Genomic DNA, 16980 nt, shown 5'->3' on the forward strand with positions numbered 1-16980 from the left:
GGGCATGCCTGCTGTTAGATAGTCTTCTATCCCCAAAACAGCCTTGGGCTAGAACGGTAAACAAGTTATAAAAAGCTGCAGACTCAGAGGTGAAGAAGCTGGTAAGCCAATGACAGGTAAGATCCCCTGAGGGGTCAACCTAAGACAGGCACAGCCTCCTGAGTCAGTTGTTAAGCAGCTGATTATCATATGTTCCACCCTGATAAGCTGAAAGGCTCAACATGAATAGGATTTACCAAAAAGGGTCTTCTGACCTTGAGCCAAACACCAACAATAAACAAAGCCTTTGTAGTCATTGTGATCCCACCCTGTCCTTCCCTAAATTCCTGCATTCCTCCTTTGACTGTATTCAATAAATATGGGAGCTTTTGAGAGGCTGGTGGAGTTGGCTCCCGATACTCCCTCTTGCTCTCTTGACTTTTTCCACAGTCTTGAGTAATTCATTCCGTCTCGGTGGGACTTCTGCTGGTCAGAATCCACAATTGGTGACGAACCCACATGACTTCCTTATATTTGTGCTATTTATGCATTATTTTTAAAAAACCTTTCCAATCCCCAAATCATGAATGTATTCATCAAAGTTATTTTCCAGATAGTTTAATGTTTTGCCGTTCACATTTATAATATAATCACCAGAGAAATAATGTTTAGAGAAAAATGTCAATATTCATTTTTTATGGCTATCCAGTTGACAAAGCACTATTTCTTTTATTAAAAGATTGCCTTTCCCCTCTTCTTTCCATGACCAAGGTTGTTATATATCTAATGTCTAAATTCATGTGAATCTGATTCTGGATTCTCTACTGTGTTTCATTATTATGCTTGTCTATTCTTGCACCCATAAGACATTGCTTTAATTGCTGTCTCAATAATAAATCTTGATATCAAGTGTCCCAAGTCTCCCCACTTTGTTCAAGAAAGGAAAATTATAGGTCTGTTTCTCTCAGGAACATAATAAAAAATTCTAAGCAAATTATTAGCATTTTGAATCTAGCAATGTATCAAAAGGAAAATAGATTAAGACCAAGTTGACTTTATTCCAATAATTCAAAGTTGTTTTAATGTTGAAATGTCAATCGATGTAATATATTGTATTAGCAAAATAAAGGGAATAAACCATATTTTTATCATTTCAATAGATGCAGAAAAAAGACTTTTATAAAATTCAACATCCATTCATGCTAACAGATAAACACATTTAGCATACTAGCAATAAAAGGAAACTTTCTTAATATGATAAAAGGTAACTATAAAATTCCTACAAGAGAAGATTACTACTTATGTGTAACAATAGCCAGAAAAATCTTAACGATTCAACCATTTTAATGGAAATTTCCCAGAGCTATAGTTATCATGTATGACCAAGAGACAGAGCTAAAAAATACTGAACCATACATTCAAAATAATATTTGAAATATTTAACATCCTGTACCTCTCACATGCACACACCAAATATATACACATATTAGAAAAAATAACAAAATTTATATTTTTATCGTATTAAAATGTATGAGGTTTGGGATAGAGGAGGAAAATGAATTTTATATATAACTTAAAAGATGACAGATCAAAAGGATGAAAAGACAAGCCATAGACTGGGAGAAAATATTTGCAAAAGAAATACCTCATAAAGGACTGTTATCCAAAATATACAAAGAACTACTAAAACTCAACAGTAAGTAAACAATCCAATTAAAAATGGGCCAAAGATTTTAACAGACACCTCATCAAGGAAGATGTACAGATGGCAAATAAGCATATGAAAAGATGTTCCACATCATGTATCATCAGGGAAGTGCAAATTATGCAAATTAAAGCAACAAGATATCTTTATACACCTATTAGCATGATCAAAATTCAGCACACTGACAACACTGAATGCTGGTGAGGATGTGGAGCAAAAGAAATTCCCATTCATTGTTGTTGGGAATATAAAGGGTACATACACTTTGGAAGAAGAGTTTGGCAGTTTCTTACAAAACTAAGCATGTTCTTACCATGTGATCCAACAATCATGCTCCTTGGTATTTATCCAAAGGGGCTGAAAACCCATGTTCACACAAAAACTTGCACATGGATGTTTATAGTAGTTTCACTTGTAATTATCATAACTTGGAAGCAACTGAGATCTGCTTTAGTAGGTGAGTAAATAAATGAACTGTTATACTTCCAGACAATGGAATCTTATTCAGTGCTAAAATGAAATGAGCTATCAAGCACTGAAAAGCCATGGAAGAAGCTTAAATGTATATTGCTAAGTGAAAGAAGTTAGGCTGAAAAGGCTACAAACTATAATGATTCCAACTATATGACATCTGGAAAATTTTTTTCTCATCTGTTCCCAATGTGAGCACCATAATTTGCATATGAAGTTAAGGAAAGATGTGATTAAAATGTAATGAGTTGTATTACAAGTAGGAACATTCTGTCAGATATATGGACTATTTTCATGGTACCAGCAAGAGACTCTTAATTGTGTTAAACCCAGACAATTTTGCCTGGAGGTAGGCCTTTCATCTAGCAGCCATTACATTAAAAACAGAATTTGTAGAACATGGTTTTGGTGATAACTTATGTAAAGATGCTATATGATTTCCTGCCTTTCAATTTGAAGAACAATTTATTTTTCCATTTGTGTCAGAGCCAGCCGACAATCGATCAGGTCCAGAAACCTGTGCTACAGGACTGAGAAAAGGAAAGACGTAACAAAGAGACAGCAAGACAAGACAAGTTGGGGTTGAGAGGGTCTCACTCTAGCCCGCAAGACGCTAGGTCAAGAGTGGACGACGAGTTTATTTCTTGCAGTCAATTTATATGATTTTAACCCATTAGCTCATACATTCCTGCCTGTAGGCAAAGGTGTTGTTTTAAGGCACATTAACAACGTGTACTAAAACCATTAACTTGTATATTGTTACAGACATCATTATTGTTTACAGTTTTTGTAAAACTAAGATTAAGAGTTCCTGGAACCAAGATGATAAGCTAAGACATTGTTCCTCTAGGCTAACATCGTGACTCGTGTATATTTAGCTCAGGTGATTGTTCTCTAAAAAGATTACTGATTTGTGTGCCGATTGTATCTCTCCCTCTGAAGGTCCTTTGTGACTTAGTAGCTCAAGGATATTTCCTCAGGCATTAGCGCACCTGGTGCATTCTTTAGTAAAAGGGGTGGCGGGACAGAGATTGTTCTGACTCAATTGACCTTTGAGCCGGGCGCCCCGCACTGTGGGAGTTTAGGCCCAACCTTTGTGCTCGGCAGCCTCAATCTCAGAGCCTGGCGCCCTGCACTTTGGGGTTTTACGCCCAAGTTTTGTGCTCGGCAGCCCTCCGTCACGAGCGGCTCCCCGCAACTCCCCCTTTTATTTTTATTAAACAAAGGCCTAGGTGCTATATGTCGGAGGACGATGAATACGAGTAAATGCAAGCAAACGTTGCGTCAAACATTCAGATAAGCAAGAGAGTATACAAGGGGCCATGCAAATCAGGATCAAAATTATTATGACAATCACCAGAGCATGTTTCCACCAGTCACTCTTAAACCAATCAAACCATTGTGCTGGTAAGAAAGGCGTTGGAGAATCCATATTCTTAATTTGTTTCTGCATATCATCCACTGCCTGAGAAATATTAGCAGACAAATCAGGAATAAACACACAACATTCTACCTTGATAATAGCGCAAGTTCCTCCTTGCGCAGCAGTGAGAATGTCAAGAGCCATTCTATTCTGCAATACAGCTTTCCTCATAAGTTTTTGTTCATCATTAATTTCTTCCACAGCATGTTTTACATCAATCAAAGCTTTCTGAGTAAAGTTAGTCAAAGCATTAACTTTTGTCATAATATCCACAGTTCCTAAAGAAGGGACAAAAATAGCAGCTAGATAGTCATACCATTTAAATGCTGATCGAGTCCATCGAGCATGTAAATTAGGCATATTAGCAGGAACCCGTGCACAGATTTTACAATTCTGCCAGGTGCTATAACAAATCCCAACGTACAGCGTCCTACCCAACCACAAGGTAACCCGGGCCAAATATTAGTTCCACAAAGCCATTTTGTTCCATTAGGTGCAACCCAACGATAGCCTGGATTATTCCAGTCCGAGCCAGGCCATTCAAAAGGTTTTTTACAAACAGAAGTCACATCAATAGTCCATTTGCAAAATCTCTGGGATATATACCCCAGATATTTCCAGTCCTTTTTAGTCAAAGACATGTGATTGTAACCACATGGTTGTTCTCGTTGTTCCCAGCAGATGTCCGCTGGGCCTGTCAATTGTCCAGATTCCGGTGTAACCCACATGTGTTGGTCCCATATTTGGTAAAATTGTCCTGTAAGCCGTTCAGTAATATCAGAATCTGGCTGTCTTGCTTGAGGTGGCACCTTTTGATATAAGTCTATTGCTTCTTTTTCTGTGGCATATGTTGAAGTTGCAGTCACTGGAGTTTGGTCAGCATTGCTTTTTTCCGTCTGGCGTACCAGCCTTTCCGGTAGCCAGCGCGGCGTGTCGGCATCCTTTGGAAAAACACAAACATGGCCTCTTCCCCACATAAGAGCTGGATCAGGTCCAGCCCATTGACCGGTTAATGGATCCTTCCATTTCACCAAAGGATGGTGAGAAGGTTTTTTATTCCAAAAACGCTGGGCAGCCGAATTGCCTTTGATATCATAGGTTAAAAAATTTAAAATAAAAAGAGCATGATGTAAATAGTTTTGTGGAGTAAGGGGATATAGTTCTCCCTTTTTTAACTTTAGAATTTGGTTTTTAAGAGTTTGATGACAGCGCTCCACAATACCTTGCCCTTGAGGGTTATAGGCAATTCCAGTCTTATGCTCTATTTTTAAAGTTTGACAAAAGCGTTGAAACATTCGGCTAGTGTAGCCAGGGCCGTTGTCGGTTTTTAGCACACGAGGTTGGCCCATAACAGAAAAACATTTTAAAAGATGATTAATACAATGTTTGCTTGCTTCTCCAGTTTGTAAAGTAGCATGGATAAAACCTGAGTAAGTGTCAATGCTGACATGGACAAATGGAGTGTTACGAAATTCTTTAATATGAGTAACATCCATTTGCCAGAGATGATTAGGTAAAAGTCCCCGAGGATTTACTCCATAGTGAGGGACAGAAATTGTAGTAGGACAGGCAGAACAGGTTTTTACAATTTGACGAGCAGCTTCACGAGAAATTTTAAATTGCAGCCGCAAGCTATGACTATTTTGATGGTGAAGCGCATGAGATTGTTTTGCCGCCTCAAGGGCTGGAAAACGTTGAGTAGCTCGGTCAACATTAGCATTGCCTTCAGAAAGAGGGCCAGGTAAATTAGTGTGTGCCCGTAGGTGACCAAAATAGCAAGGATGACGACGACTGCGGATAAGAAGCTGCACATCAAAAAACAAACGATTGACATAGGAATTAACAGTGCCAATAAAGGGAACAGTTTCTAAAATTTGTAAGGCACGAATAATATATTGGCTATCAGAAAAAAGATTACAGGGCATATGCTGTACTGCTATTAAAGCAGCTTGAACTGCAAGTAATTCTACAATTTGGGCAGAAGTTTGAGACGTCTGCCAAGATACTGTTTCCTCTTTTATGATATAGGCAGCCATACCATTAGATGATCCATCAGTAAATACGGTAATAGCTGAAGAAAGAGGAGAGTGAACAGTATTCTTTGGAAAGAGAAATGGGTGCAACTTTGCAAATTGAATCAATTTATCAGCTGGATAATGGGTAGTAATGCGCCCTGTAAAATGAGCTAGAGCAAGAGCCCAAGAATCATTAAATTGTTGCAAATGAGCTTGTTGCTCTCCGGTGTATGGAACTGTAATATAATGTGGATCTCTTCCCAAATATAAGGTTGAGGCAGAGCGTCCTTCAGCAATTAAGGAGCAAACTAAATCAGGATAAGCAGCTAAAGCTTTTGAAGGGGACACATGCATATGTATCCAATACATAGGACTATGCTGAAAAAGCACTCCAGTTGGCATATGAGGAGTGGGTAGAATAAGTAGTCCCCATTCTTGATTATAGTCACAGTAAGTACATTGCTGATTTTCAATGGCTTGTTCTACTTCACGTAAAGCCAAAGAAGCTTCAGCAGTCAGTTTTCTAGGAGAACGAGGATTAGTATCTCCTTTAAGAATGTCAAACAAAGGCTTTAAAGTTCCAGTTGAAAGTTTTAAATAGGGACGAATCCAATTAATATCGCCCAAAAACTTCTGAAAATCATTTAAAGTTAAGAGGGAATCCGTGCGTAGCTGAATCTTTTGTGTTTGAAAAGTAAAATTATGTAAACGGAATCCCAAATATGCATACGGGCAAAATCGTTGAACTTTTTCATCAGCAATTTGAAGGCCAAAGGCTTTTAAAGAAATCAGCATTTGATCAAATACAGTTAATAAATAACCTTCTTGAGAGTGAGCAATTAAAATATCATCCATATAATGAATCAAATAAACGTCTGGATATTTTGAACAAATAGGTTGTAAGGCTTTAGCAACGAATTTTTGACATAAGGTGGGGCTGTTTGCCATACCCTGAGGCAAAACCAGCCAGTGATAACGTTGCATAGGTTCCTTGAAATTTGTAGAAGGAACACTAAATGCAAACCTTTTGCAATCATCAGGATATAAAGGAATAGTATAAAAACAATCTTTTAAATCAATAATAATCTTATAAGTTCCTTCAGGAATCGCCATAGGAGTAGGCAAACCAGGTTGTAAAGAACCCATCAATTCCAAAGTCTCATTTACTTTACGTAAATCCTGCAACAATCTCCATTTACCAGACTTCTTTTTTATAATAAATATAGGAGAATTCCAAGGTGAATTAGAAGGAGCAATATGTCCGCTGTCCAATTGTTCCTGCACCAATTGTTTAGCGGCAGCAATTTTTTCTTGAGAAAGGGGCCATTGAGGAACCCACACAGGCTGATCGGATTTCCATACGATAGGGTCTGCATGAGCTGCAGGATGATCAAAGGCCCCCGTTAAAAATGCCCTAAGCCTTTTCTATCTCTCTTTCCTTTAACCTGCAAAGGTTGAGTAATTCCCTGTTTGTGTTTTCCCAGGCCTTGATTTGGGTATAGTCCTTGTGACAGCAATTGGTGAGAAATCGTAGGATTAGGACTATACAAAAATACTCCCATGTTTGACATAATATCTCTTCCCCATAAATTAACAGGCAAATTAGGAAGGATATATGGTTGAAATATCCCAGAATGTCCTTCCTCATCTTTCCAAGAGAGAAAAGCAGAACTTTGTTCCGGATTATGAGACTGGCCAATTCCTTGTAACATAGATAGCGCAGTTTGCTTTGGCCAGTGTTCAGGCCAGTGGGAAGCAGCAATTACAGAAATATCTGCTCCAGTATCTAGAATACCTTTAAATTTTTTGCCTTGAATCTCTAAAGTTAACTCAGGTCTCTGATCGCTTATCTGTTGAACCCAATAAGCATCAGAGGAACCAAAACCTGCAGTACCTCTTTTAAAATTAGACTTGTTCTTTCCAACAGTAAGAGTAGGTAACAAGATTAATTGAGCAATACGTTGGCCTGCAGGAATGGCCGTTATCGTTCGAGGAGAGTGAGCCATTACCTTGATCTCTCCTTCAAAATCAGAGTCAATTACTCCTGGAGCAACAAGTAGCCCTTTCATAGTTGTACTGCTACGCCCTAATAATAATCCTACACTGCCGGGAGGCAAAGGCCCATAAGTTCCAGTAGGGAGGGCTTGCATTCCCATTTCTGGGGTTAATACTGTGTAGGTGGTGGCACAGAGGTCCAATCCTGCACTCCCGGGGTTGCTCTATAGAGGTCTGAAATACTTGGTCGGGAAGAAACGGGTTGTGGCTGACCTGAGCAGTCTCCTGAATTGCCCCGTAGCATTGTTTCGGGGCCTGGGGCTGACCCCTCACCCAGTTTCCCTGGTTCAGAAGTTGTCCATTTATATCAGTTTTAGATCTGCAATCCTTAGCCCAGTGTTTTCCTTTTTTACATTTTGGACATAAACCAGGACTGGTTACTAATATATCTTGACCAGGCGGTTGTTGCCCTCTTTTAGGACATTGATTTGCTCGATGCCCCAGTTGTCCACATGCATAACAACTACCAGGAGGGCCAGCTACCCTGGAAGTTCCCTGAAAATTTCTCTTTGGGCGGTTTTGTTGGAACAAAACCTCTTTGACTGTTTTACCTTGTAAAGCTGCAGCTAAAGCAATTCCTTGGACATAGGATGGTCCTATGTCAGCACAGATTCGTATAAAATCAGCTAAATTACTCTTTTTTCTGTATGGTCTTAGAGCGGCCTGACAAGCAGAGTTAGCATTTTCATAAGCTAATTGCTTAGCCAAAACCAATCCTGCTTGCTCGTCTCCTATCACTTTACCAATAGTTTCCATAAGGCGAGCAACAAAGTCTTGGTATGGCTCGTCAGGCCCCTGTCGAATTTTGGACAAATCTTCAGTTTTATTCTCAGAATTGGGCAGCTTTCTCCAGGCTCTTAATGCTGCTGCATTTATCTGAGGGTAAGCACCAGGCAAATAACCCAATTGTGAGTGAATGTCTTGATATTGTCCTTCTCCAGTTAACTGCTCTAATGTAACTTGGATGCCCTGTCTCTGATTAATACTAGCTGTAGCTGCACAATTTTCATAGAATTCTGATTTCCAAAGTAGATAATTTCCGCCAGATAGGCAGGCACGTGCCACTTGCTTCCAATCATTTGGAAGTAAATATTGATTTCCTAAACTTTCAACAATGGCTTGTGTAAAAGGCGCAGTAGGTCCATATTGAGCACAAGCCATTTTTAATTCTTTTAATTGTTTAAAAGGAATACTTTCATAGTATCTCTGTTGTTGGGCATCCTCAAGGACTGGATATACTAAAGAAAAACCAGGAATGTGTTCTCCTTCTTTACTAGCTTGTTGTAACGCCTGTTGTAAAGGACTTAAAACAACAAATTTTGATGCCTTCTCCTCCTGTGGAGAATAACTAGGAGGAGGAGACGAAATTATTGGTGGCTTTTTCTGCTCCTTCTTAGAAAGATTCTGTTGAACACATTCCGTAATAATATCTTTAAACTTAGACATGTCAAAAGTTTTATTTTCTTCAAAAAAGATGCCCCAAGGATCCTCGTCCTTGTGGTAACGGGCAGTTTGATCCTCTAACTCCTCTTGATCAGCTGGATCTAGTTCTGAATCAAAAGGACTATCGATTGCATTTACTGCAGGAGGAGCAGAAGGAATTTCTTTAAAATCTGGATTAGTAGGAGTAGAGGGCTCAATATTTTCTATTTTCACAGTATCAAATTTCTCTCCCTCAGTGGCTGGGTCGAGACAATCTCTAATTAGTAGCCATAAAGGAAGTATAGTAGCCGGCATTTTATTTGGACCATTGGCAGTATAATAGTCTCTTAGGCGAACTCCAACAACCTTCCAAGTTTCTAAATTAACAATACCTTGTTCCGGAAACCAAGGACAGATTTCTTCTACAAAAACAAGAAATTGTTCTAAACGTTGTTTCGTAACCTGAATTCCCCTTTCCTTTAACATCACTCTAAGCATCTGTACAAATAAACCTTTACTATTATTTTGCCCCATACTCTCAAATACACTCCCCGCGGAAACTTACTTTCACTTTAAATCCGAGAGCTCTCCGTTCTCTTCCGCAGCGGTCGCTGCAGCAAACTCCTTCCAGATTTCGGGTCCCTGTTCGGGCGCCACTTGTCGGAGCCAGCCGACAATCGATCAGGTCCAGAAACCTGTGCTACAGGACTGAGAAAAGGAAAGATGTAACAAAGAGACAGCAAGACAAGTTGGGGTTGAGAGGGTCTCACTCTAGCCCGCAAGACGCTAGGTCAAGAGTGGACGACGAGTTTATTTCTTGCAGTCAATTTATATGATTTTAACCCATTAGCTCATACATTCCTGCCTGTAGGCAAAGGTATTGTTTTAAGGCGTGTACTAAAACCATTAACTTGTATATTGTTACAGACATCATTATTGTTTACAGTTCTTGTAAAACTAAGATTAAGAGTTCCTGGAACCAAGATGATAAGCTAAGACATTGTTCCTCTAGGCTAACATCGTGACTCGCGTATATTTAGCTCAGGTGATTGTTCTCTAAAAAGATTACTGATTTGTGTGCCGATTGTATCTCTCCCTCTGAAGGTCCTCTGTGACTTAGTAGCTCAAGGGATATTTCCTCAGGCATTAGCGCACCTGGTGCATTCTTTAGTAAAAGGGGTGGCGGGACAGAGATTGTTCTGACTCAATTGACCTTTGAGCCGGGCGCCCCGCACTGTGGGAGTTTAGGCCCAACCTTTGTGCTCGGCAGCCTCAATCTCAGAGCCTGGCGCCCTGCACTTTGGGGTTTTACGCCCAAGTTTTGTGCTCGGCAGCCCTCCGTCACGAGCGGCTCCCCGCACATTTGGCCTGCTGAGAATAGCTATTATAATGCTGATAAAGATGATTGAGCACCAAGAATAAAATATATACTGATTGGGCAACAAGATGTTTTTAGAACCAAGGCCATTGGGCTAAAGAAAGATATACATGTTCTCCATATGTTAGCCATGAAGAAAAAACTTCCATAGAATGATGTGTAGAATTTTTAAAAATACGCTACAAGAGGTTGCTGGAATTGGATAAGTGAACTAACAGGTGAGGGTACTGCACAGAGCTTTCTACACATGCAGCCCTTCTTCTCTAGAACTATGTAACGACCACAGCACGCACTTGGCTCCCTGAGGAGGTCCTATCTTTATACTGATTAAAATTATATCGGATATACAATGGCTATACTGATGGAATTTTTTAAAAAGAATATAAACAGAAATGAATTTTCCTCTTGATTATCTAAAGGTGAAGTCTACTAATTTTGTGGCATAATTTAGTCATTTTAAGCAGTCATCTTTCGCTTTTTAAATAGATCTCAAGATTTTCCCCTTAATCACCAATTTTAGTGGGCTATGTGATAAGAACTCATATTTGGACATTAAGTTTTAAATGTCTTTAGAAAAGACAACGTAGTAAAAAATACAATTTTTAACTAAAATCTATGAATATTCATTATCTATTTTCAGAGCCCTGTTTCATTATTTTAAGAGGAAAATAGTCAATATTTTACTTTCTATGAAACACATAGGTAATAATAATCAGTAACAATCGGCCTCTTATTTGGAGTTGGAGGAAGGATGGCAGTTGGCAACAGGCATTCTGGGGGTGTGAAAATTGAATTATAAGAGGTCTACATTCTCCTAAGCCATGTTCCACCCTTGCTCTTGTTCTCTCCCCAGTAGCTTCTTTACTGCTCCTTTAACATCCTTATTTCTCAAAGTATAAATGAGGGGGTTGAGCATTGGAGTTATAAGTCCATAGAAGAGTGCAAGAAGCTTGCCTTTCAATTTGGCTGAATTGCTCTTGGGTGCCATATATGCATAACCACTAATGGCTGAGCCATAGAACATAATGACCACCAGCAGATGAGACCCACATGTGTTGAAGGCCTTCTTGCGACCTTCAGAAGATTGGATTCTTACCACTGCTCTGACAATGTTGATGTAAGAGAATAGAATTAATCCAACTGGGATAACTTTTATGACCACCACAGCAGCATACATTTCCACTTCATTGATCCATGTATCAACACATGATAATTGAAGCATGGCAGGTACCTCACAGAAGAAATTCTCCACCTGATATTGACCACAGCGAGGTAACAAGAAAGTCAGCACTGTTTGCACCAAAGAGTTGCTGAAACCTGTTACCCAAGCCACTGCTGCCAGTTGTTGGCATAGCCGGGAATGCATGATAACTGTGTAGTGGAGAGGCTGGCAGATAGCTACATAACGATCAAAGGCCATTACTGAGAGAAGTACACATTCAGTGGATCCTAAACCAAGGAAGATGAAAAGTTGAGCTATGCATCCTGTGTAGCTGATATTTCTCCAGTGGCTCTGTATGTTGACCAGCATCTGGGGGACAGTGGAGGTAGTATACCAAAGGTCCAAAAAAGAGAGATTAGCCAGAAAGAAATACATGGGGGTGTGGAGTCTGGGATCAAGACGTGACACGATGATGATTGCTGAATTCCCAAGGAGGGTCATTATGTAGAAAATGGAGATGGCCACAAAAAGAACCATTTCTAGTTTGGGCCATTCAGAGAAGCCCACCAGAACAAAGCCATTGGAGTGATGGAAAGTGTTATTGAATCTTCTCGTTGTTGTGACAGTACTTGCTGGAAACACCATTAACCTTTGCTTTGAACTTAATGCTGGCTTGTGAACCTACATGCAACAGAGGAACTGGATACGGGATGCTGAAACAAAATCATTAATGTATTTTCTTTTATTACCTGAGCAAGAAAAATGAGAGTTAACAGTTACATATCTGTATTTTAACAACTGTATTTTAAGCTATGCCTTTCATTTGGTAAACTCATAGTTTACTAAGTGAGGTATTACAAAAGTAAAGATAGTAAAGATGCATTACAAAATATGTGTTACAAAAAGGTGTCGTAGCTGTTAAGATTGAGAGAAACAGACTTCAATGGAGATTTGGTTAAATCTCTAATTCACTCAGTGTATTTTTCAACTTAATTTTTTTCAGTTACGTTCACTTTCTTGTTGCTTTTAATGCATGTATATTATAGCCAGATAAACATTACTGCCTTTGAAAGGCACTATCAGTTAAAGAAGATAACTTCTCCTTTCTGATTACTGTATTTCTCCTTTCTGTTTATTGTAATTAAGTTAATATGGATAAAATTCCACAGACCAAAGACAATCATTTATGGAATTAATTTATTATGATATTTAGCCAAGGGATAATTAGTAGGAGTTAACATAAGCAGGACAAATAGCACAAAAATTTTCACTTATTTTGCTTATGTCAAACACATATTTGTTAAAATAATATAAACTAAAAATAGTTTGTGGTTTCCATGGATTGGTTTACTGTTCCCTTCATTTAGCCACACCTCTAAGAATAAGAATTCTCAAAACAGGCTTTCCTGTATAATGCTTCAGTATAGTGTAATCTTCTGTTTATTGGAAAACATGCCTGTACAATGGATTTTATGTAGTAAAATGGAAACAGCTGTGGAGAAAATTGCACAAGCTCCCTGGTGTGAGTCCTGGATGTGACAATCTCCTAACATATAATTATGCGTGCATATACACACACACACACACAGTATATATTTTCCTTTGTATAAAACAAGTATATGATTCAAGTGAAAATATTTTATTCAAACTTTGAACTATGTACAATGGATCATATAAATGTAAGTATTATTATTGAAATAATTATAATAATTATTCATGAAGTGATTCTATGAGTGAAGGGCTTTTATAAGCACTTTATATAGCATTTCATTTCATCCTCACAAACTCACTAATAATATCCATTCCATAACAAGGATGCTAAGTTTCAGAAAGATTAAATAACTGGCCTATCATTACATAGGTAGTAAATCATACTGCAGGCATCAGACTCCTTGTCTTTGCCTCTGAGAAAATCCTGTGCATTGAAACACTATTATATCTAGCCACTAGGATTAGTGAATAATCCTGTAGTGTGTGACTAGTTAAACATTCACTTAATAGCATGTTTTATTTATAATATTAGGTATTAGCTAGTAAAGACATGAAATCTGTTATCTCCAATTATCTGCAAGCCTGGATTCAGGGTAATTCTTGTCTGAACTTAGAGATGGCAAAGTACATTCAACAAAACAGGGTCGTGCCCTGGAACGGGCTGGAAAGAACAAGGCTGGTTTAACAGCTAGCACAATGAAATAATAAAATTAAATAAGAAGTAAATAGACTAGGAAGAATAGAACATTTTGACATAATTTACACATAATTACTATCCTGAGATCTAATTCTTAAAAAATCCTATTAAAGTTAAGTTCAAAAATAAAGTTACTAAATAATAGAACAAATCCAAAAGCCTAGTATATAAATGTAAATAAAATATTTCATAGTGAACATTTTTAAACATTAGCAAAAATTGGAGAGAAAAAAGGAATGCTATTTTAAAATGATATTAATGATATCATCTATCTATCAATTTCTCTTTCAGAAAACATTCTAGACATAATCAATGCACATAAATGTTTACATGCTAAGATAGGTATAATTAGTATATTTACATTATTGAAAAATTAGAAAAAAATAACTACTATTTCAGAATAGAGAAATGTTGAATAAAATTTATCTATTGATTAGATTATGCAATCAACAACATTAATTATATGTATGCAGTGCCTATTCATGATTCTCACAATATCTTAGTATATGAAAGAGGCATTATATAAGATATGACATTTTTTGAATATTGCAAAAATATATGCAAATTATGCATGCAAAAGAGTGGGAAAACACACTAAAAAAAGTGATCATTGGAATTATCCCTGGGTTTGAGATTATTAAGGACTTTCATTATCTAATTGGGTTCTACTTTTCCAAATTTTATTCAGTGACTAAGCATTTTTTTATAATGAGCAAATACATAATAGATATTATTAAACAAGGCACTTCCTCCAAGGAACATTTCCTGTTTAATCCTATTTCATTCTGATTATACTAAATGGTCTTGCTATAATATATATTTGAACTCTTGGGTTCTTGTTGTAATCTTTCCATTCTTGTGCAATATGCCCGATTGTGCTTAAATATTCCCTCCCAGGACTCATGATTAAATCATTTGAAGAGGCAGTTACTAAGAGTGGAGACTGCATATATTTCTTTATATAATTATAGTTTTATGTTCCTGGGCAATTGACTCAAGTAATTTTCACATGGGGATTTTTACGAGGATTCAATGAGTTGATGTAAAACAGCATAAAGATGAATAAAATAAAATATTTAAATCCTAACTGATTATTTTCATTTTGCAGTTATCTTTCCATGATGACTAAAAATATTTTACTTTGGTTATCAGTTTTTTTATGGTTAGTCAAATCCATAGTACAAATATGCAGAATTATTTGACAGGCGGTAAGAAAAGAAAGAAACTTTATACCCTTTAGGTTAATGTAGTATCCTGACAAAATTTATACTGTTTTCATTATATACATCATTCGTCATTTATATTGTTATTTGTTTGATATGAATATGAGAGTAATTCTTATGGAAAGAAGAGGTCATTCTACGGCATATGAAAACTCTGCATGGGTGGTTATTTGGACAGTATAGAAAACTTCCCAATCTGAGAAGGAATCATAAAGGGGAGTAAGACAATGAAGACAGAAATGAAGTCCCTAAAGTCAGATTTCACCTAATACAAAATTTAGTCTGTGGCCAGTTGTAATGTCCACCTCTTTAAAGGATGTTATTCACTAGTTCTTTCGGAAGGTAGGAAGGAAGGAAGAAGGACAGGAGGAAGGAAGAAAGGAAGGGATTCTGATTTTAATGTTTACTGGAAAGAATACTTGTTAAGACTAACTTTTATTATACACGGACACAATCCAAAGACTAAGTATTACATAACAAATATAAGCTGTATTCAAAAATATTTTTACATTCTACTTAGTCTAAACACATACCTCACAATTAGTCAAAACAGTTTTTTCCTCATGCTTTCTTAATATAAAATATATTATACTTTCTTAGTATATACTTTCTTACTTAATACTTTCTTAAGATAAAATAGCATAAATATCCCTTTTTTTGTTATCTTTGACAGAATAGGACATTATTGTGGACAAGATGCATGATCAAATTGGTCCTGGAAACAAGTACTGTATCTCTTTGCACCGGTATAATAATAAACTCATTGAAGCTTTCATAAGGTGCGTTATCAGAAACTTTCTGCACTGTTGCTGTGTTGTTGAAATGAATCTGTAGTACCCCTAAATCCACTGGTAATCCTTTCCAATTACAAATTATAAAAATGTAGAAGTATGGTTCCTTGATAAATAGGGACGTATCCACTTCATTATTTAGGTAATTTTCCAAACCTCTAAGAAGATTTCTTACCAATTCTACATTGGTTTTGGGGAAGAGACTGGTTCATGCTTTAGAAGAATTACCCAGCATAATTTTCCTCATCTGTCAGTTAGCTCTTCCCATAATGAACAGTCTTGGGAATTAAAAAAAAAATTACCCAACTTAAATTTAATACCCTACTCATTCTTGCTAGTCAATATTTAAATATCACTATTCTTTATCTTTAAATAAATTGTGTTTTTAATACAATTATTTTAATTCACATGCCATGACTTCTCTCCCTTCTGCTATTGCCTATAGTCTCAGTCTCCACAAACAAGCTCCTTGATTGTCAAAATGACAGTCTTCTAAGCAACCTTTTCTAAGACCAAGGACAGCATAAAGAGTAAAAGTAACTTCCTTTCTTTTGGAAAGAAGGTTCCTTGTCTTTGTCTCTGAAAGAAGTATCTCAGAGGTTCTGTTGTGTCATTTACCTCTCAGTTTTGCCCCATTGTTCAACTTGTAAGGTGTTTCACTCTCTGTAGTTCCTCCTAGTGCAAACTTCTGTGTGTCTAAATCTCATTACAATATTGACTCTACTCATCTTTTATGCCATATTTGGAAGAATATACAAGAATACCTACGGTCTCCTTGTCTTTTACTCCTCAGGGAGTGTAGTGACTTTGGGATGGGGCATGCTAGAAATTTTGACCTTGGGGAATCCATCTCTCTGTTGCAATTAAACAAAATTGATGGAGAAAGGAGCTTGGGCCATGGGGAAAATATGAAAAATATCATCATAAACTGCTTACAAAGCAAATGTGTGTATATATGTATATATGTATATATATATAATGCCATATATGTATGTATATACATTTGCATGCTTAATTCGTGAACTGTAAAATGAACATGTAGTGTTTACTTTGTGCCAGTCACCTTTTAAATAAAGCTTAATATAAATTATATCATTTAGTAATTCAGAGCTTCACCAATATAGTATGTTGTCAAACTTTTGGATTAATTTTTCAAACTGATAGTTAA

General features: G+C 37.1%; 1 protein-coding gene and 1 pseudogene across 1 annotated transcript; both read right to left on the reverse strand.

Annotated features, from left to right (window-relative positions):
• Positions 1–7757: 7757 nt before the first annotated feature.
• On the reverse strand, positions 7758–9556 carry LOC140687873 (endogenous retrovirus group K member 7 Gag polyprotein-like; annotated as a pseudogene).
• Positions 9557–11262: 1706 nt separating this feature from the next.
• On the reverse strand, positions 11263–12255 carry LOC116284407 (putative olfactory receptor 2B8). Its single transcript, XM_072945499.1, has one exon. It carries the CDS (start codon positions 12253–12255, stop codon positions 11263–11265), a length of 993 nt encoding a protein of 330 aa, XP_072801600.1.
• Between the last annotated feature and the right edge of the window lie 4725 nt (positions 12256–16980).

Source organism: Vicugna pacos, chromosome 20, assembly GCF_048564905.1.
Source record: "Vicugna pacos chromosome 20, VicPac4, whole genome shotgun sequence".
In the NCBI taxonomy this organism is placed as follows: Eukaryota; Metazoa; Chordata; class Mammalia; order Artiodactyla; family Camelidae; genus Vicugna; species Vicugna pacos.